Raw genomic sequence first — 15,578 nt, 5'->3', positions numbered from 1 at the left:
ATTTTGGGGGCACTGAATAGACATAGAAATTTGATTTTGACACATAGGTGAGCTGTTTTGGGAGAGATATGAGCTTTTGCAGATGATCCAAAGAGTTGTGCAAAATCATCCAAGTTCTTTTTGGCAAAAGAACTAAGTGAATGCAGATGAGCCAAAGCAATTGAGTAGGATCTTTGTAGTTGCGACTCTACCGACTCTTTGTTTGGGAAAGGAACTTGGAGTGGAGCATGTGTGAGCAGTTTTGGGATAGATATGTGCTTTTGCTAATGAACTGATAGGTTGTGCACAAATGTAAGTCTGTTTGGCCAAATGAGCTTGCAGTTTTGAAAATGTCATCTCACTTTCAAGAAATACGCCAAACCTATGGAGAAAAATTTGTTGCTTGAAGTAGGTATATATGGAAGACCAAAACTGCCAAAATTAAAAAATAAATGAAAGTGAAAATTAAAACAGATATAAAAATTAAAATTGTATATATATATATATATATATATATATGTAAAAAATAAATAAAAATTGAGATTCAAAAATTAAAAATGTCAAAATAAATACAAAGCTAAATGTATAGATATAATTAAATATCAATCAATAAATAAAAATGCTCTGCTCTGACATTTATTTCATGATGCAGATGCTCTGTCAGGTCGAAATGTTATTCAAATGAAGGGGCAGTCCTAAGCGTGTCTTGGCTCCGCCCATGAATATATAATAGTGGCAAAATAGCCACCCCTTGATAGATTTTATTTTTTTTTAAAAAGGTGAATAATGCTTTTTAACTCATATTTCAAAAACAAATATTTCACAAATGAAGTTTACTGTCGAACTAAAAATAATTGGGGAGGGGGGGTGGGTATTTCCCCTTTAAAGCCTCTCTTGAGAATTGTTCACCATGGTAAACTGCTTCTTGTGAAGAGAGTTAAGTTCATTGTCACCCACCATACAACACTTGTACCTCAAATTTAGTAGGCCTAATGGAAGAAAAAAAAATCTCAGCTCGTATCTCAAGAAACTCACAAGGCACCACTTTATGTTTAGAAATAAAGCCAGGAGTGCAGGTACTGTATTATCATGCTTTATTCATAAATATCTGATGCAAACCACAGGTATTGCACATAGCTCAGGCACATAACTGTCATATGCTGTGAAGCATCAACTTTGTGTTAATACAAAAGGGTCAATTTAAAGCTCTGCAGACTGGGGGGAGAAATACACACTTAAAAAAAAACTGAACAGTATTTTACATTAAAGCTTTGGCTGAAGGATAAAAGTTTCTTTCTTGAAGAACAACTCAAAACCTCCGACATTCAATCCTTGATCTCCAAAAACTCAACTGAACAAGTAGCAAGGACAACTCGGGACATTATCTTCAATACAGCAATGGGAATAATCATCTACCCAGATGATCATTTTATACAGTAACTATAAATAAATTATACAACCATAATAAATACTCCCTTCCATTTAATACCATTTGGCTTCAACTCCTGTTAAACATACAGTGCTAGACTTCAAATGGTGGCTTGAGGAAAATGAAACAAATACTCAAAAATGCTTAAGTGCTTCTAATTGAAAGTGAGCCGTGTGCTAACATGTTGAAAGCCATTACACGTTTGGCCTGTGAGCAATGTGACGAAGAGAGTGCAATCCCATGATGCAACAGCCCCTGATGAGAGCAGTGATGTTGGCTGGAGTGCTTTTCTCCACACCGTGTCGCGAGTACAGCCAGGCCACTGTGGGTAGCACGGGTGCTGCCACGGCAACCAGATCAACCAGGAAACTCTTGCTCCAGTACTGCTTGCTGATCACACCCAGTCCTGGTGAGGGACGAGGTTTTTCTGCGCTCACGTCAAAATCCAGCTCATCCATGAACCGCGGCTTCTCGGACAGTTCTGAGCAGTGCAAGCCGGTGTCAGCGGCGATGACTGTGTTGTCAAGGGGTGCAGGGGAATGTGCAGAAGTGACAGTGGAGGCGGGCAGGATGGACAACGTCTGCTCTCTTCTCCCTTCAAGGCCGAGAAGCTGGTAAAGAAGAACTTGAAGGTCTTGTGACAAAAGCATGATATCTGTCTGAACACCTTTATCTTCAGTCTCCTTAAGGGAGTGTGAGATGCAGCTGGTAACAGTAGCTAGCGGAGGTGGACTGGATATTTCCGATAACATGGACATTCCAAGGCCTGACTCAATTCCAGGCTTTGGCTTGTTGGGGTCCAAATTGAAATCCATCATAGTGGACATGAAGACCTGCTCCAAAATGTCAGCTGTGTTGGCCATCTCGTCATTTATTAGCAGCCCGCTATCAGCCAGAGCCTCTACCGCTTGATCTGCCAGTTCCATCCCACCTTCTTCATCCCCAACCATCTTCTTCGCACTCCTTTCGGGGCTCTGGAAGATGAATTCTCGTGCGTTTTCTTCTGGAAGGCTGGTACCGCTCTGAGCAAGTTCCATGCTTTGCAACAGAGACTCCAGCTTCCTGTTTTGGATGTTTATGTCGATGAAGTACTTCTGTATTCCTTTATCTTTTTCCATCAGACTGCTCTTCATGGTCTCCACAACCTGGCGCAGCTGTTTGATTTCCTTCCGGGCTTCTTTGAGGGACAGTTGGGCCTCAACCCGGTGACACTCCTCCTCAATCCAGTCTTCTCTCATTCTGCTCAGCTGACCCTTGAGGTCATCAATTTCTGCCTCTCTGAAAAACAGAAAATGTTCATTGTTCAATAGGGATGTAACAATATCCAAACGATACGATAATTATCACAATATTGTGGGGAGGTTCGAGATATTAAAAAAGGTCAGAATATTGTTAAAAAATAAAAAAGCTCAGACGGGGGGGGAAAAAAAGCACAAAAAGCACTTTTGTACAGCAATGCATATAAACAACCTACAATCTCTAATAACACTTTGTATTGAGGCACTTACGTGCTAATGCATGCACACATTGAGTTCCTCCACATATTGACTCGGTTCACACTTCACAGGCATATTACGTTCCCCTTCATCTGAACAGATGTAATGCTTTTAATATCGTGACATGACGACGGCGATATTGAAGTAGTTTTAATATCGCAAATCAGGATATTGCTGTTATCGTTACATCCTTATTGTTCAAGTTATTGAAGGAGTCACTTCAACACTTTCTTAGAAAGACCGCCAACTAGATCGCACTAGCCAAAACGAGCACTGAAATATTCATACTAAAGCTGAATCTGGAAGAAAGTTCCATGCAAGACCAAACTCCAGCTTTGGCATGTCATTTTGCGTGTGTGTGTGTGTCTTATGTAATTACAGAGTGGATGTCAGTTGAGCAGAGCTTCAGGATGTGGCTATTACATCACATATCACTGGCATCTGACTAAAACTTTGGACCTCTAAAATGGTCAGTTTTCAGAAGACCCCCAAAAACGACATGTTTTATCAACCATTAACATTGCATCATCAAAAAGAGTAAGCCATTTTCAACACTTTAGAGTTGTCAAAATGACACCACAATGTGGATTGAGCAAAACTATAAATTTTTGAAAAAATATTACATTTGCCAAATTGTGACTTACAAGGTTTAGGCCCGACACCATCTATTGCCCCTAACCACTCATGCTTTAAAAGTGAAGTAACCCCCCAAATTGTCATTACAATAATATGTTGTATGTGCTCTCACTAGTCTAAATTGTATTATACTTAATATTACATTTGTGGAACACGAGTTAACAAAATTCTCTCGTTTTAATCCATCTTCGGGGACGGCCATTTTGCCACTTGCTTTCAACTGAAACGTCATCACAGTTGTTCAGCCGAACTTCGCTGAGCTGAGCCTTGAGCAACTGCGATGTCATTTTCAAATGGATTTTGCTGTTGAAATCGTATAACACAAACTACATTAATCAGAATACTGTGTTTAGCTTAGCGGGGCTACTCATATTATTGTAAAGAACATTTTGGGCTTGAGTTCACCTTTAAAACCAAACACTAAAAAAGTTAAAATTACAGTTGAACAAGTTAGATGCTAACTGACCTGTCATGCACCCTGTTGTCAGATTCCAGCAGCTTTGTTTTCAGGTGTCTGATGGTCACTTCTTTCTGCTGCAGAGGGGTGAGGTATTGCTCAGGGTTGGGGGGTCTGATTCCATGGTTATCGCCACATGAATGGTAGCGGCTCAAATTCGCTCTCCTGTTGGGCAGAGAAATTCAGTTTATCAAAACACAACAAACGAAAATTTAACAACTCACACCCCAACCAGACATTATAATTCAACACTAAAATTACTGCAAGCAATAGACAATGCGGCAGATGTTCGCTAGGGCCAGAGAATTACTGTCTGATGCTGGATTACTGGCATGCAGACAAGAGACAGGATACTAGTTCATCTAAATACATGCTTAATATATTAGGGCAGAAATCACCTTCCTACTGGTAAAAACCTTCAAAACTAATTGTACTATTATTAGGGCCTGACTGATTTAATTTAAGGCGATATTAGCTTTTAAAGTACTGAACCAAAACAAAACAAAAAAAAAAACACAATATTTTTTATTTTGTTTAGCTTGTTACACAAACAAATTGCAACATAAGACAAATATGACATTCAAACATCCCTCGCAGAATAAGTGGAAAATGACCAATACTTAGGTAAGGTAAAAGTCTAAAAGGACAAAGTATTGTAAAACAGTCCGTTTTATCTGCAATTCCTATTTTTGTGATCAAGCATTAACGGAGCAAAAAAATAAGTTACAGTATTTTATTCATGAGATTTATTTTTATTTCATTTTATTCATGCCACTGATTGCTGTAATCAGTTATTAGAATTTTATTTTGGCAAATATCAGAACCAGCATCAGGCTCAACAAAATATATATCAGTCAGGTCCCACTTATTGAAAGTTACAATTTGAAGTTAGTATGTATTTACATGAAGACACTGATGATCATGTTAATGAATTCTCATAATTAGGAAACTAGAATAATATAATTGGGAAATTATGATAATTACCAATATGCAACATTTTATTTCTGTAAATATCTGAGAGTGTTTAGATTTACATAATACTACAAAATTTCTAGGGAAACTCACAATCGTCCCATCACTGGTGAGCTATTTGTTGTTTTTGTTTTTTTTAGAACTGAGCCATGGGCGACTCATGTGGTCCTTTGGGGCTACCATGTTGGTGACCACTGATCTAATGTAGGCTGAGTACAACAGAAACTTGTCATTAAAAATCAAATTTATTGAAACAAATGTTCTTTATTGCGTGGAAGTCGGAAGTCCCGCCTCCTCCGTGGCATATAGTCCATATGATTTAGCGCGTGTACGTCACATCGTCAAAATCAATCCAGTCACAACAACAAAAAACTGATTGACATAATAAAAATCTGCACCTGGATGTCGGGCTGGAGTTGGAGCTGCTACTCATGGTTGAGGTTGCAGCTCTGGGCGGAGTCCTGTAGGGAGCATACAGCTCGGCATCCCGGTTGGAGGATGAGCTGCCTGCTGGTTTGAAGACTGGGACCATGCTGATGTGGGTAATGCGACTTCATTATAATGAAGCAAATTGACGCAATGCAAAACAAGAACCATTACTTCACATCTAACAATTGAAAAGCTTGGGATTGCAAAATAATGCTAAAATCAGGTTACCTGCGAGAGGAAGCCTTCTTTCCAGACGATTTGGCGAGTCTCTCCTTGGTTTTTAAGCTCCCTGTACTGCTGGAGGAGCTAAAATCTGCTTCACTTCCTGCATGAGGAGGAATTGCATGTTAATCAAATAATGCTTGTTTTGGTTCATTTGTCATGTCAGAATGTCAGCTATTAAAAACATCGCATAAAAAAAGATTTTGGAAGTGTAACTGCAAAGTAAATGTGGAAAAAAGTCTGCATTGTGCATCAAGAAAACACCTCCATTAAAAATACAACTATCAATCAACAATGTGATATACACTGAAGGTGTCCTACCTGCTCTGCCATGGGTAAAATATTGGCAGATTGACGCAAAATTAATCTTAATAGACATCTCTTGAATCCCTACCTGAGAGGCAGCTCTTGCCATCAAACAAAACCATAGTACTGTGTCCAGTGATGAATGTGGCAAACTCATTATGCAAAAACTTTTTTCTGCACCACTTTGTGAGTCGGCTAAAGGTGTGCACATTTACCCACTTAAATAACCTCCCACTAATCAGCCTAATTGGCTAAGCCCCAAACCTTTTCCCTTAACCAATCAATTTACTCCGCATATTGCCTCATGGAGTTTTGTGTTCCAAAAGGTATTTGCAGATTTAAGGCGGAGGAAGTTTAATTCTGGAACAAGGACATTTCCCTGCCCCCAAGGTCAAACACGGAATTAAGTAATGATTCTCTCTTTTAGAGCAGTTTTTGTGAGCTGCTAACACATGTCCAATTTCATATGTAGATAGTTTTCGATCACATGATCAGTATTTGTTTGTTGGCCATGTTGGTGGTTTAGATCTATTCAAATGCTCAATAAAGACAGAAACAAAACAATGTGTCAACCTCCATCATGGTGGTGTATGACGTCAAGACCACATTATCACGACATCATCATCCACCATTCTGGAGGATACTGGCTTGCAGTCTTGCTGCTTACTGGCTGTGTATTTGTCACATTCATTTGCAAGTTAAAAGTATGCTAGAAGGCAAAAAACTGCTGGGATTTTACAAGGACTTTTACATAGATGTATTTATGGATCTGGAATTTTTTTTTTTTTTTTTTATTCCAGACTCAGGGTCCACTCTTAAGAACAAGCAAAACAAAACCAAAAAATAAAACATACAAAGATAAAAAATACAGTTACAAATTAAGAAACAATTTAATAAAAGCAAAGCCTTTGCAGTTTTTTGTCTTCTTTTAAAATTATATAAAATATTGGACCTGTTCCGTTAGCCTCTGCTTGTTGCAGACAAACTTCCTGTTGCTGCAAAATATTTCCCAAATGTCTTATCTTGAGTCACTGTCAATTTTATTTACATCATGTGAAAAAAAATATGCCAGCAAATATGATCATGCTGCACCTCCCCATAAACGAGTGCGACCAAATCCTTCTTCTTTAACTTAAAGGGATACTTGACTCATTCAGCCATTTTCAGTAGAAAATGTGGAAAAACTTGTTTTTTTAATGTATTAATTGTACATGAATTTAAGTGAGTTATTAAATTAATTTGGACAAAATAGAAATTTTGTACTCAATGAGTCAAGTATCCCTTTCAAAAGTTGGTTGCACCAGTGCTACCGGTGCAAAAGTTAGTGTTGAGCTCTTACCTCTGGCTTTCATGGCCGACCTCAGCTCCTTCTTGTGCTTCGGCGCGCTCCGTGGTTCTCGACTGCCCTCTGCTATAACTCGTACCCTCTTCACTTTGACCTTGCGCTCAGGAAGTGTTGGCGAGCTGTGGGCACTCTCCTCTGAGCCTGACGGAGTTTTGGAGGGGGAGACAGACTGACTAGTTGGGCAGCCGGTGTCATCTATATTGTAGATAGGCACACACACACAGTAATAACCAAAACCAGACACACGAGACCTCGACCTTAAACACACACACACACACACACACACACACACACACACACACACACACACACACACACGCACACACGCACACACATACATATGCATACATATACATACAGTGCTACTCAAAAGTTTGTGAAGATCTTGAGCAATTTGGACTTTCCAATTGTTTCAACCTGATTTTGTTGTTCAATCTGAACCATTACATTTGATATGAAATAACAGATGTAGGTTTAGCATTTCAATGCATTGTTGGGTAGTCAAAATTAATTGTGTAGTCAAAACTAAATTAAAAAGAGTTTTTGGTCAATTCATGTAGGTGCAAAAGTAAGTGAACCCTGAGCTGCATTGCTTAAAACAAGCAGTTAAGTAGGATCAGGTAGGACAAATTGGTAGCTAAACTAACCACTGAAATGGACCAATGAAAGGAGAGGTTTAGCGAAAAAAAATTGCATCACTGACTGAAACAGGTCAGTCATGCTGAGAGGAAGAGAAATCTCAGGGGACCCCAGGAAGTGGGTAGTGACAGCACATCTGTCTGGGGAAAGCTATAAAGTCATCTAAAAAAAATTGAGCTTCATCATTCCACTGTGAAGCAGATCATCTGCAACTAGAGAACACTGAAAATTACTACAATCCAGCCTAGAAGTGGACAACCTTCTAAAATATCAGCAAGAACCACAAGACAAATGATAATTCAGGTGAAAGCCAACCTGCGCATCACATCGAGGGATTTGCAGACCTCTTTTGCTGCATCTGGGACACATGTGCATGCTTCAACAATCAGAAGAAAAGTCAATCGACAAGGCTTTCATGGAAGGCTTGCTAGATAGAAGCCCCTGGTCACAAAAAAAAAATCAAAGCTGCCCATCTCAACTTTGCCAGAGAGTACCTGGACAAACCTGAAGCTTTTTGGAAGTCCCTTCTATGGACAGATGAGTCCCAAATTGAACTGTTTGGTCACAACTAAAACAGTCATGTTTGGTGAAAAGTCAACACGGCATACCAGCAAACGGACCTTCTCTCTACAGTGAAGCAGGGCGGTGAGAACGTTAAGTTCTAGGCTGGTTTTTCATCCTCAGGACCTGGACAACTCCACATAATCCAGAGAATCATGAATTCAGAGGAATATTGTGAAATCCTGGATCATAACTTGAAGCCGTTCTTTGTGAAGTTACAGCCTGGTAGAAGATGGATCATGCAACATGACAATAATCCAAAGCATTCCAGCAATACAACTAAGGAATGGCTGGCGAAAATCTCCCAAAGTAGATGTGAAAGACTGATAAGTCACTAAAGAAAGTGTTTGGATGAAGTTCTCATTGCAAAAGGAAGTGCAATGTCCGATTAAGTGAGAGGTTCACATACGTTTGCACCCATGAAATCTGAGTTTTTCTTAAATCAACAACCTTTGCTCAATAATGAATGACAATATTATCATTCTTTTTTTTCAAGTTCATTATTTTCAATGTCAGCATTGTAGATTGGGTTATTAATAAGGTTATTTTAATATTTTATACAAAAAAATTGACCATGCCTGCAGGGTTCACAAAGTTTTGAGCAGCACTGTATATATACTGTATATATATATCGTGAGTACTGATACCTTGAAAAAAGGCCTGATTTTTAAGCTCGATACCGATACCGGGTATCAAAAAGGTTTCTATTTCATACGGCATTTCTAATGTGTGTGATGTCATTTGGAAGTTCTTACCCGAGTAAAAACAGTTTGTGCTGATGGTCCTCTTGGAGTGATTGGAGCTGACGTCACACTCTTTGCCCTCCTCTTCTGAGAAAGGAGAGTCAGAAAGAGGCGAGCCATTGCCCTTTGGCTGGAAGGGATGGAGGACCAAACGTGGGATGCGACTCCGAGGGCTTCCTTTCTGTGGTGACTTCTTTTCCTGTTTGGCGGGAACATATTAAATCATGTGTAGGTTCCAAAGCCGTATGATGTACTGTAGTTTCAATAAAAAGACTAACCTCATACTCTTGGAATGGTCCCATTGTGTTTCATGTAGTATATTCTCACTGATCAACCATACAAAAAGAAGCATTAGGCGACAAACAGTAAACAAAGAACAAAGACCCTCTTTTGGTTACATCACCAAACCCACCCGCTACATTAACGCACATGCATACACACATAGTCCACATGCAGCCTGGTACAGATGGTACAAGAATTACACGGCCAACATGTTCTAATCTTACCACACTTTATGAAACCAACAGATTATTGACACTATAATTTCCAAATGTGAAGGATATCTTTATTACATTTCACATTATCACAAAGTTATTTTATTATTATTATTTTTGATGACAACGTTTAACAAGGACAACAGTTTAAATCACAATTTTAAAGTGTACATATATAAAAGTTGACAAAAACCTGACCTATTTAAAGGTGGCGCAATAAGTAATAATTGGCTGTGTGTGCTTTGTGATTTTTACTGTGGCGTGATTGACCAGTCCAACTCTCTGTGAACATGATACATAGTATAAAAAATGGATGTATATTTTATTTCTTCGTTTGCCCTGTTGAAACTAACTTAAAATGTATGTCATTTTTTTCATGACAAATTCCAATTTACTCTTTTTAGATAATTATAACAGATACTTACTAAATAAACATTGATACATATTTATTAGTCTAATAAAGCCTATTTATTTGAAATGTATAATCCCCATGTTAATAAAGTATAATTACTCTAACTTAATAATTATGAGAGTATTTAAAATACATAAAGTATTGAATTGCATAATAATCAGGTTGTCTATACACGATAAATATAGTGCTATATGAAAAACACATGTTCATTTTTTTTATTCATTTTTTACATTTTTATGTTTTGGGGATGAAACTGAATCCACACATCCCCAAAATGTAAAAATAATAAAAAGTAATTATATTTTATTAACACTAAATACATAAACCTGAGGATTATGCATTTCAAATAAATCGGCTTTATTAGATTAATGAATATGTATCATATAAAATTTATTTGGTAGGTTTGTGTTAAAATTATTTTTAAAAAAGTAAATGGGAATTTGTCATGTAAAAAAAAATACATAAATCTTAAATTATGCTCGAAATATTTCTGTGGTGTACATGGAAGAAACACACACACACAGTTTAACAAAGAACAAACATTTTTTATTAATGTTTTGCAAGTAAATAATGCAGAATTTCTTCTCATGCTTGTACAGTCAGTCTCATCACTTCTTCTGGTTTGTTAGCTGCACTGCCTTTCAGCAGCTTCCCTTAATGGGTCAGTTGCATAAGTGCAGACGTGGTGTGCCTCTTTGAGTGCTTTAATGACGTAATTGACATTAAGCTTTTCGTTCCGCTTTTCTACGATGTCAGGCCTATATTCTTATCCTTGATCTGCATTTACACATATTGGGATGAGACTATTATCAACCATTTAGTGGCCAAAAGGAAATCTGATTATTTTGTATGTGCAGCTCCAGATTATGACATCCTCTTTCTTCAAACCACAAAGGATGGCAAAAATAGAGCAGAGTGCCATGGGATTGAAACTCCATTTTTCATTTGTCAGATTCTAAAATAGAACCAAGATCTAGGTGGCCTCCATTGTATCTTTTAGATTCAATATCCTCACAAACTCAAGTGCCGTGCTTACATCAGCAGATGTCTAGTGGGCTGGCACAACAGCATCTGATTACACATCAATAAGCATCCACCCCAGTGCCCTAGCAATAGTCTTAGCAACGAGGAGAATGCTGAAGAAGGGTGCATTTTTTTGTTTGTCAGCTTCTGCAGCTCATCCTAATACTCTGTCCTTCATTAACAATGTTGAAATGTTATGTGTGGGTGTTACCAGTTGACGGGATAGGAAGGCTTTCACGTTCTGCATGAATATTATGCCCTTGATTCTGTGTGTACGAAATGATTTGTATGTGCACACTGATTTGGTCCAATTGTCTATTAATGAAACTGCTGCAACAAGATGCAATATCAAGTTGTGCACTATACATTTCATTACATGGCTTCTTTGGTCTATATGTGAGATAATGAAAAGAAACATTTGGAGGAGAGTATTCGCAACTGCCCTAATGTCTGTTATTATTAGTGGTGTCATAGTTAAAGCGTTAACTAATAATTAATCACAAAAAAATTATCGCATTAACTCAGTCACTGCCATTGACGGCTATAGACGTCAAAAATTAATTTGGACTATCTCTATTAGTTTTACTTTTGTTCTTTTGTTAACAAGAGTATGAAAACCTAGAATTTTTTTATTGTACATTTAGAACAGACATTGAATTTGTGATTAATTGGGAGTTAACTAGTGAAGTCATGTGATTAATTAAAATTAAAAAAATTAATCGCCCTAATAATTTTTAATTAGGGGCGTCAGACGATTTTATTTTAATTTTTTTATTTTAGCTAATCGCATGACTTCAATAGTTAACTCGCGATTAATCATAAATTTCATATCTGTTCTAAATGTACAATAAAAAAATTATAGGTTTTCATAATCTTGTTAACAAAAGTGGAAAAAAAATAAAACTAACTAGAAATAGTTCAAATTAATTTTTGACGTCTATAGCCGTCAATGGCAGTGAATGAGTTAATCATGTATTAACGCAGATTAATCACACTATTCATTTTGACTGTAAATGATCCTTTAGCTGACAGCGGATGGTTATGTTAAAGGTAGCACAGTATTTGAGCAATAAACATAACTACATGCATTAAAGTAAAGCATTTAATAAATGTTTGCGCATGACATTCAGAATCAATCAATCAAACTATTAGTGATTTTTTTTCATTTTAAATTATGCAAGTAATTAGAAAAAGAGGAGGATGAGTGTGTGCAGTGTATCAATTTTTTTTAAGACGTCCTCATAACATTAAATGTCGAAAAAAATAGCACATAACAGGTGCTCTTTAAATTTGGCAGGCAAAAAAAGCCTTTTTAATTAAGCGATTAATCGTGATTAATCAAAATTCTAAGATGTGATTAATCTGATCAAAAATGTTAATCGTTTGACAGCTCTAGTTATTTAGCCTCTAAAGATGATTTGGTTCCCCAATTGCATCATCACCAGCTCGAACCCAGACACCATATCTACGTTGTTAAACATCACATCTTAATGGTAAACACACACAATGAGTACCATCCAGACCAATTGATCTACACTCCTTTGAAGAAACTCAGCAAAAATCATCTTTAGTGTCATGTTTAAAAAAGAAAAAAAAAGAAAGACGAAATGTCAGTTGGAATGCACAGAAAATATTTGCACAACTGACCAAGTCTAAATGCTTGTTCTCATACTACAACCAGATGGTCTACGTTTTAAACAGTACCGTATAGATTTAAAATCTCTTAATCCGCTCCAGTCCAACTGCTTTCTAATGTTGATCCACACATGGACTGATCTCAAGCTGTTTATGACTTTATTCCATTAATGCAGTCAGTCCCCCGGGTTGAATCCCTCGTATTTTGACATCAGATAATGCTTACCTAGTAAAATGTGAATTTACATGTAGCTCAATATTTTTAAATATTACATGCCATGGTATGCATACAATACAATAATACATAAATCAATCACTCCTTTTTTTCCCCCACATATGCAAATCTGAGACTGTGGACCTTTAAATAGATGCACTCATCACAACATGCTGTGCTGTCATACTGAATAAGGCTTTTGAGTCATCCCTTGAAACAAAACACTATCTATCTATCTATCTATCTATCTATCTATCTATCTATCTATCTATCTATCTATCTATCTATCTATCTATCTATCTATCTATCTATCTATCTATCTATCTATCTATCTATCTATCTATCTATCTATCTATCTATCTATCATCTTGGCAGAACAATATCAACGTGTTTTTGTACTTTGGTAATTATTTGGAATGACTGGAACTCGACTTCAAATGATTTGTACAAATTGTACACATTGCATAACTAACTAGTCATTCAATCTGTTGCACTTGGTGCCTCACCTACAACGACCCCCCCCCCCCCCCAACACCCCCCCCCCTTGAAATAAACACATGCGTTGTCGGATTTATTTCAGTCAAGAAGAGTAACATTGTTTGCGTCGTCATAACAAATAATTCCCATAGACACACACCCATGTTCTTATGTGCGCAGTTAATTTGTTTGAAGCATTTACATCACGATATTGTTTAATTGCAATGATACAAATGTCACCAGCAAAATTATCCTCACCTGATGTTTATTTGTAGGGAAGGTTGCGGCTAAGTCTGCGGAGCACAAATTCACGTCCAGTTGCTGGTATACCAGGTTGTGTTCTACTGTAGGCTACAGATGGACCCAGAGTGATGACAAACACCCCATTGGACCTCTGACAGTGCGCGCACATTATGACGACCATCCTCTGGGTGTTACATAACGCATTAACTCTTGAGTCGCCCAACGTTTAAGATGCAGAGGGGCGAAAATGAGCAATATGGAACGGTACATGTAATCCGTCCTATGGGATCGGGGTCACCATCGAGCATCAACAAAATAATGATGGCGTCAACGTTTTAAGTTAAATAGCCTACGTAAATAATTTGTTTGCAGAATGCACGATGACTCTCCATGGTACTGAATGACGGGGAGTGCTTAGCTGTTGATATTTGCCTCCTATTTATCGTGATATTTATATAACCTATTATTTTAAATTCGGGAATGATGCTAAAGTTAAATTTAAAGTGATGACAAATGTTCAGAACCCCGTTTTAAAGTTTATACAAAACATCTAAAATTGTTATTCTTAGCCCTTCTATCTCATCTAACCTGTCGTGTGCGTGTGCTTGCTCATCATTTGCGTGACAAAGTGGACCGCCATTAGGTACTGGAGTCTGGACGAATCTGGGTGGAACCGACGGAAATGTCAGCACGTGACCAAATAAACAAGGTTTGTCGTCACTGATGTCCTCTGCCGGAAATAACATGTAATGATGATGATTTAATGCTCTTCCACCAGATGGCAGAAGATATAAAATAATGGATAAACTTTTTCTGGCATTTTTGTTTAGTGACGTTTCCAGACATAGGCAGCACATAGGCAGCACACCACACACAATTATGTATTTAGCCTACCGTTCTCCTGCCGCAACCCATGAATGCGTCTGGTGTTGCACTAAGATGATGCCACACAGAGATGGTGCCAGAAAATTAAAAAAGAAGACAGTGTAGTACAGAGAACCCCCAAGTATAGTAAGTAAGTACCCGATACCGATGCTGATGCAGAGTACTTACTAAAATTATTATACTATTTTAAATCATTTGTTTAAATAACTATGTTGCAAATTGAACTTTCTTGTTGTATTTTTCGTGAAGGCATACACACAAAAACAAACAGTATCATTTTACAAGACTTAACCATTAAATCAATTATTTAAATTTTAATTAGTATATCATAGTGATGGATGGCTAAATTAATCTAAAATGTGTTCAGTTCTTGACGTTTCAATGATAGCGCCCTCTCCTGGCGAAAAGCATGACTGCACTGGATTTTAAACATCTTTGCCTTGAAATCATGACGCACACAGGAACCAACCCACACACTAAAACTCAATGTAAAATACAAATACAATCAAAATACTTAAAAAAACACTCTTAAACAATGATAATAGTGATCGAATGTGTGTATTTTGTTAATGATTCGACATTTCTGGGAAAATATGTCGTACAGGTTGGGTGTGCCTGTGTAACTAGCCAGACAACGCATACTGTACTTTAATACTTTAGAAGACTTGGAAAAGGTTCTATTGGTGACTAACACAAATCATTTTTAATTGACTTACAAGCGTTTTGGTAAGTGTTAAGTTATCATAATGCGTGTGATATTTAATTACGGAAACTTTTTTTTAAGAGTAAGATCTGATATCTATGTTACTGAAGAAGACAACAACCACACAGCCTACAGATCAGACTGAAGATTTTATAAGACTCTGTATACAAAATATGAACTAGTTTAATACAAGGAAGTATTTTTTTCTTCTTGCAAAGATAAAAGTCTAAGCAAATAACACTTTGAAAAATATTTACTTTCTTGTGCTTTTTATTATT

The 15,578-nt window shown here is 37.2% G+C and overlaps 1 protein-coding gene across 4 annotated transcripts; it reads right to left on the bottom strand.

The window, feature by feature from the left end:
- Positions 1-1,056: 1,056 nt before the first annotated feature.
- sybu (syntabulin (syntaxin-interacting)) lies at positions 1,057-14,379 on the bottom strand. Of its 4 annotated transcripts, none has more exons than XM_086079195.1 (8): positions 13,728-14,379; positions 9,493-9,540; positions 9,227-9,413; positions 7,266-7,466; positions 5,627-5,723; positions 5,368-5,502; positions 4,007-4,162; positions 1,057-2,686 (listed from the first exon to the last, which is right to left on the bottom strand). In XM_086079195.1, exons 2-8 carry the CDS (start codon positions 9,514-9,516, stop codon positions 1,603-1,605), a joined length of 1,884 nt encoding a protein of 627 aa, XP_085935321.1. In that variant the 5' UTR covers positions 9,517-9,540; positions 13,728-14,379; the 3' UTR covers positions 1,057-1,602. The 4 variants fall into 4 exon arrangements, with proteins under 4 accessions (XP_085935321.1, XP_085935320.1, XP_085935323.1 ...); XM_086079194.1 differs by having other exon boundaries at positions 5,368-5,520; positions 13,728-14,378; XM_086079197.1 differs by having other exon boundaries at positions 7,266-7,412; positions 13,728-14,378.
- Between the last annotated feature and the right edge of the window lie 1,199 nt (positions 14,380-15,578).

The sequence above is a fragment of the Leptonotus elevatus genome, chromosome 6 (genome assembly GCF_054856555.1).
Source record: "Leptonotus elevatus isolate MCC_2025b chromosome 6, RoL_Lele_1.0, whole genome shotgun sequence".
NCBI classification, from domain to species: domain Eukaryota; kingdom Metazoa; phylum Chordata; class Actinopteri; order Syngnathiformes; family Syngnathidae; genus Leptonotus; species Leptonotus elevatus.
This window is presented reverse-complemented; position numbering and strand designations above follow the sequence as displayed.

Excerpts from the sequence above, each read along its gene's own strand:
- sybu (XM_086079194.1), bottom strand. The coding sequence starts at position 9,516 with ATGGGACCATTCCAAGAGTATGAG. Across the intron at positions 9,414-9,492 it reads GACCATTCCAAGAGTATGAG|GAAAAGAAGTCACCACAGAA; the intron begins GTTAGTCTTTTT and ends CCCGCCAAACAG. Across the intron at positions 4,163-5,367 it reads AACTCCAGCCCGACATCCAG|GAGAGCGAATTTGAGCCGCT; the intron begins GTGCAGATTTTT and ends TCTGCCCAACAG.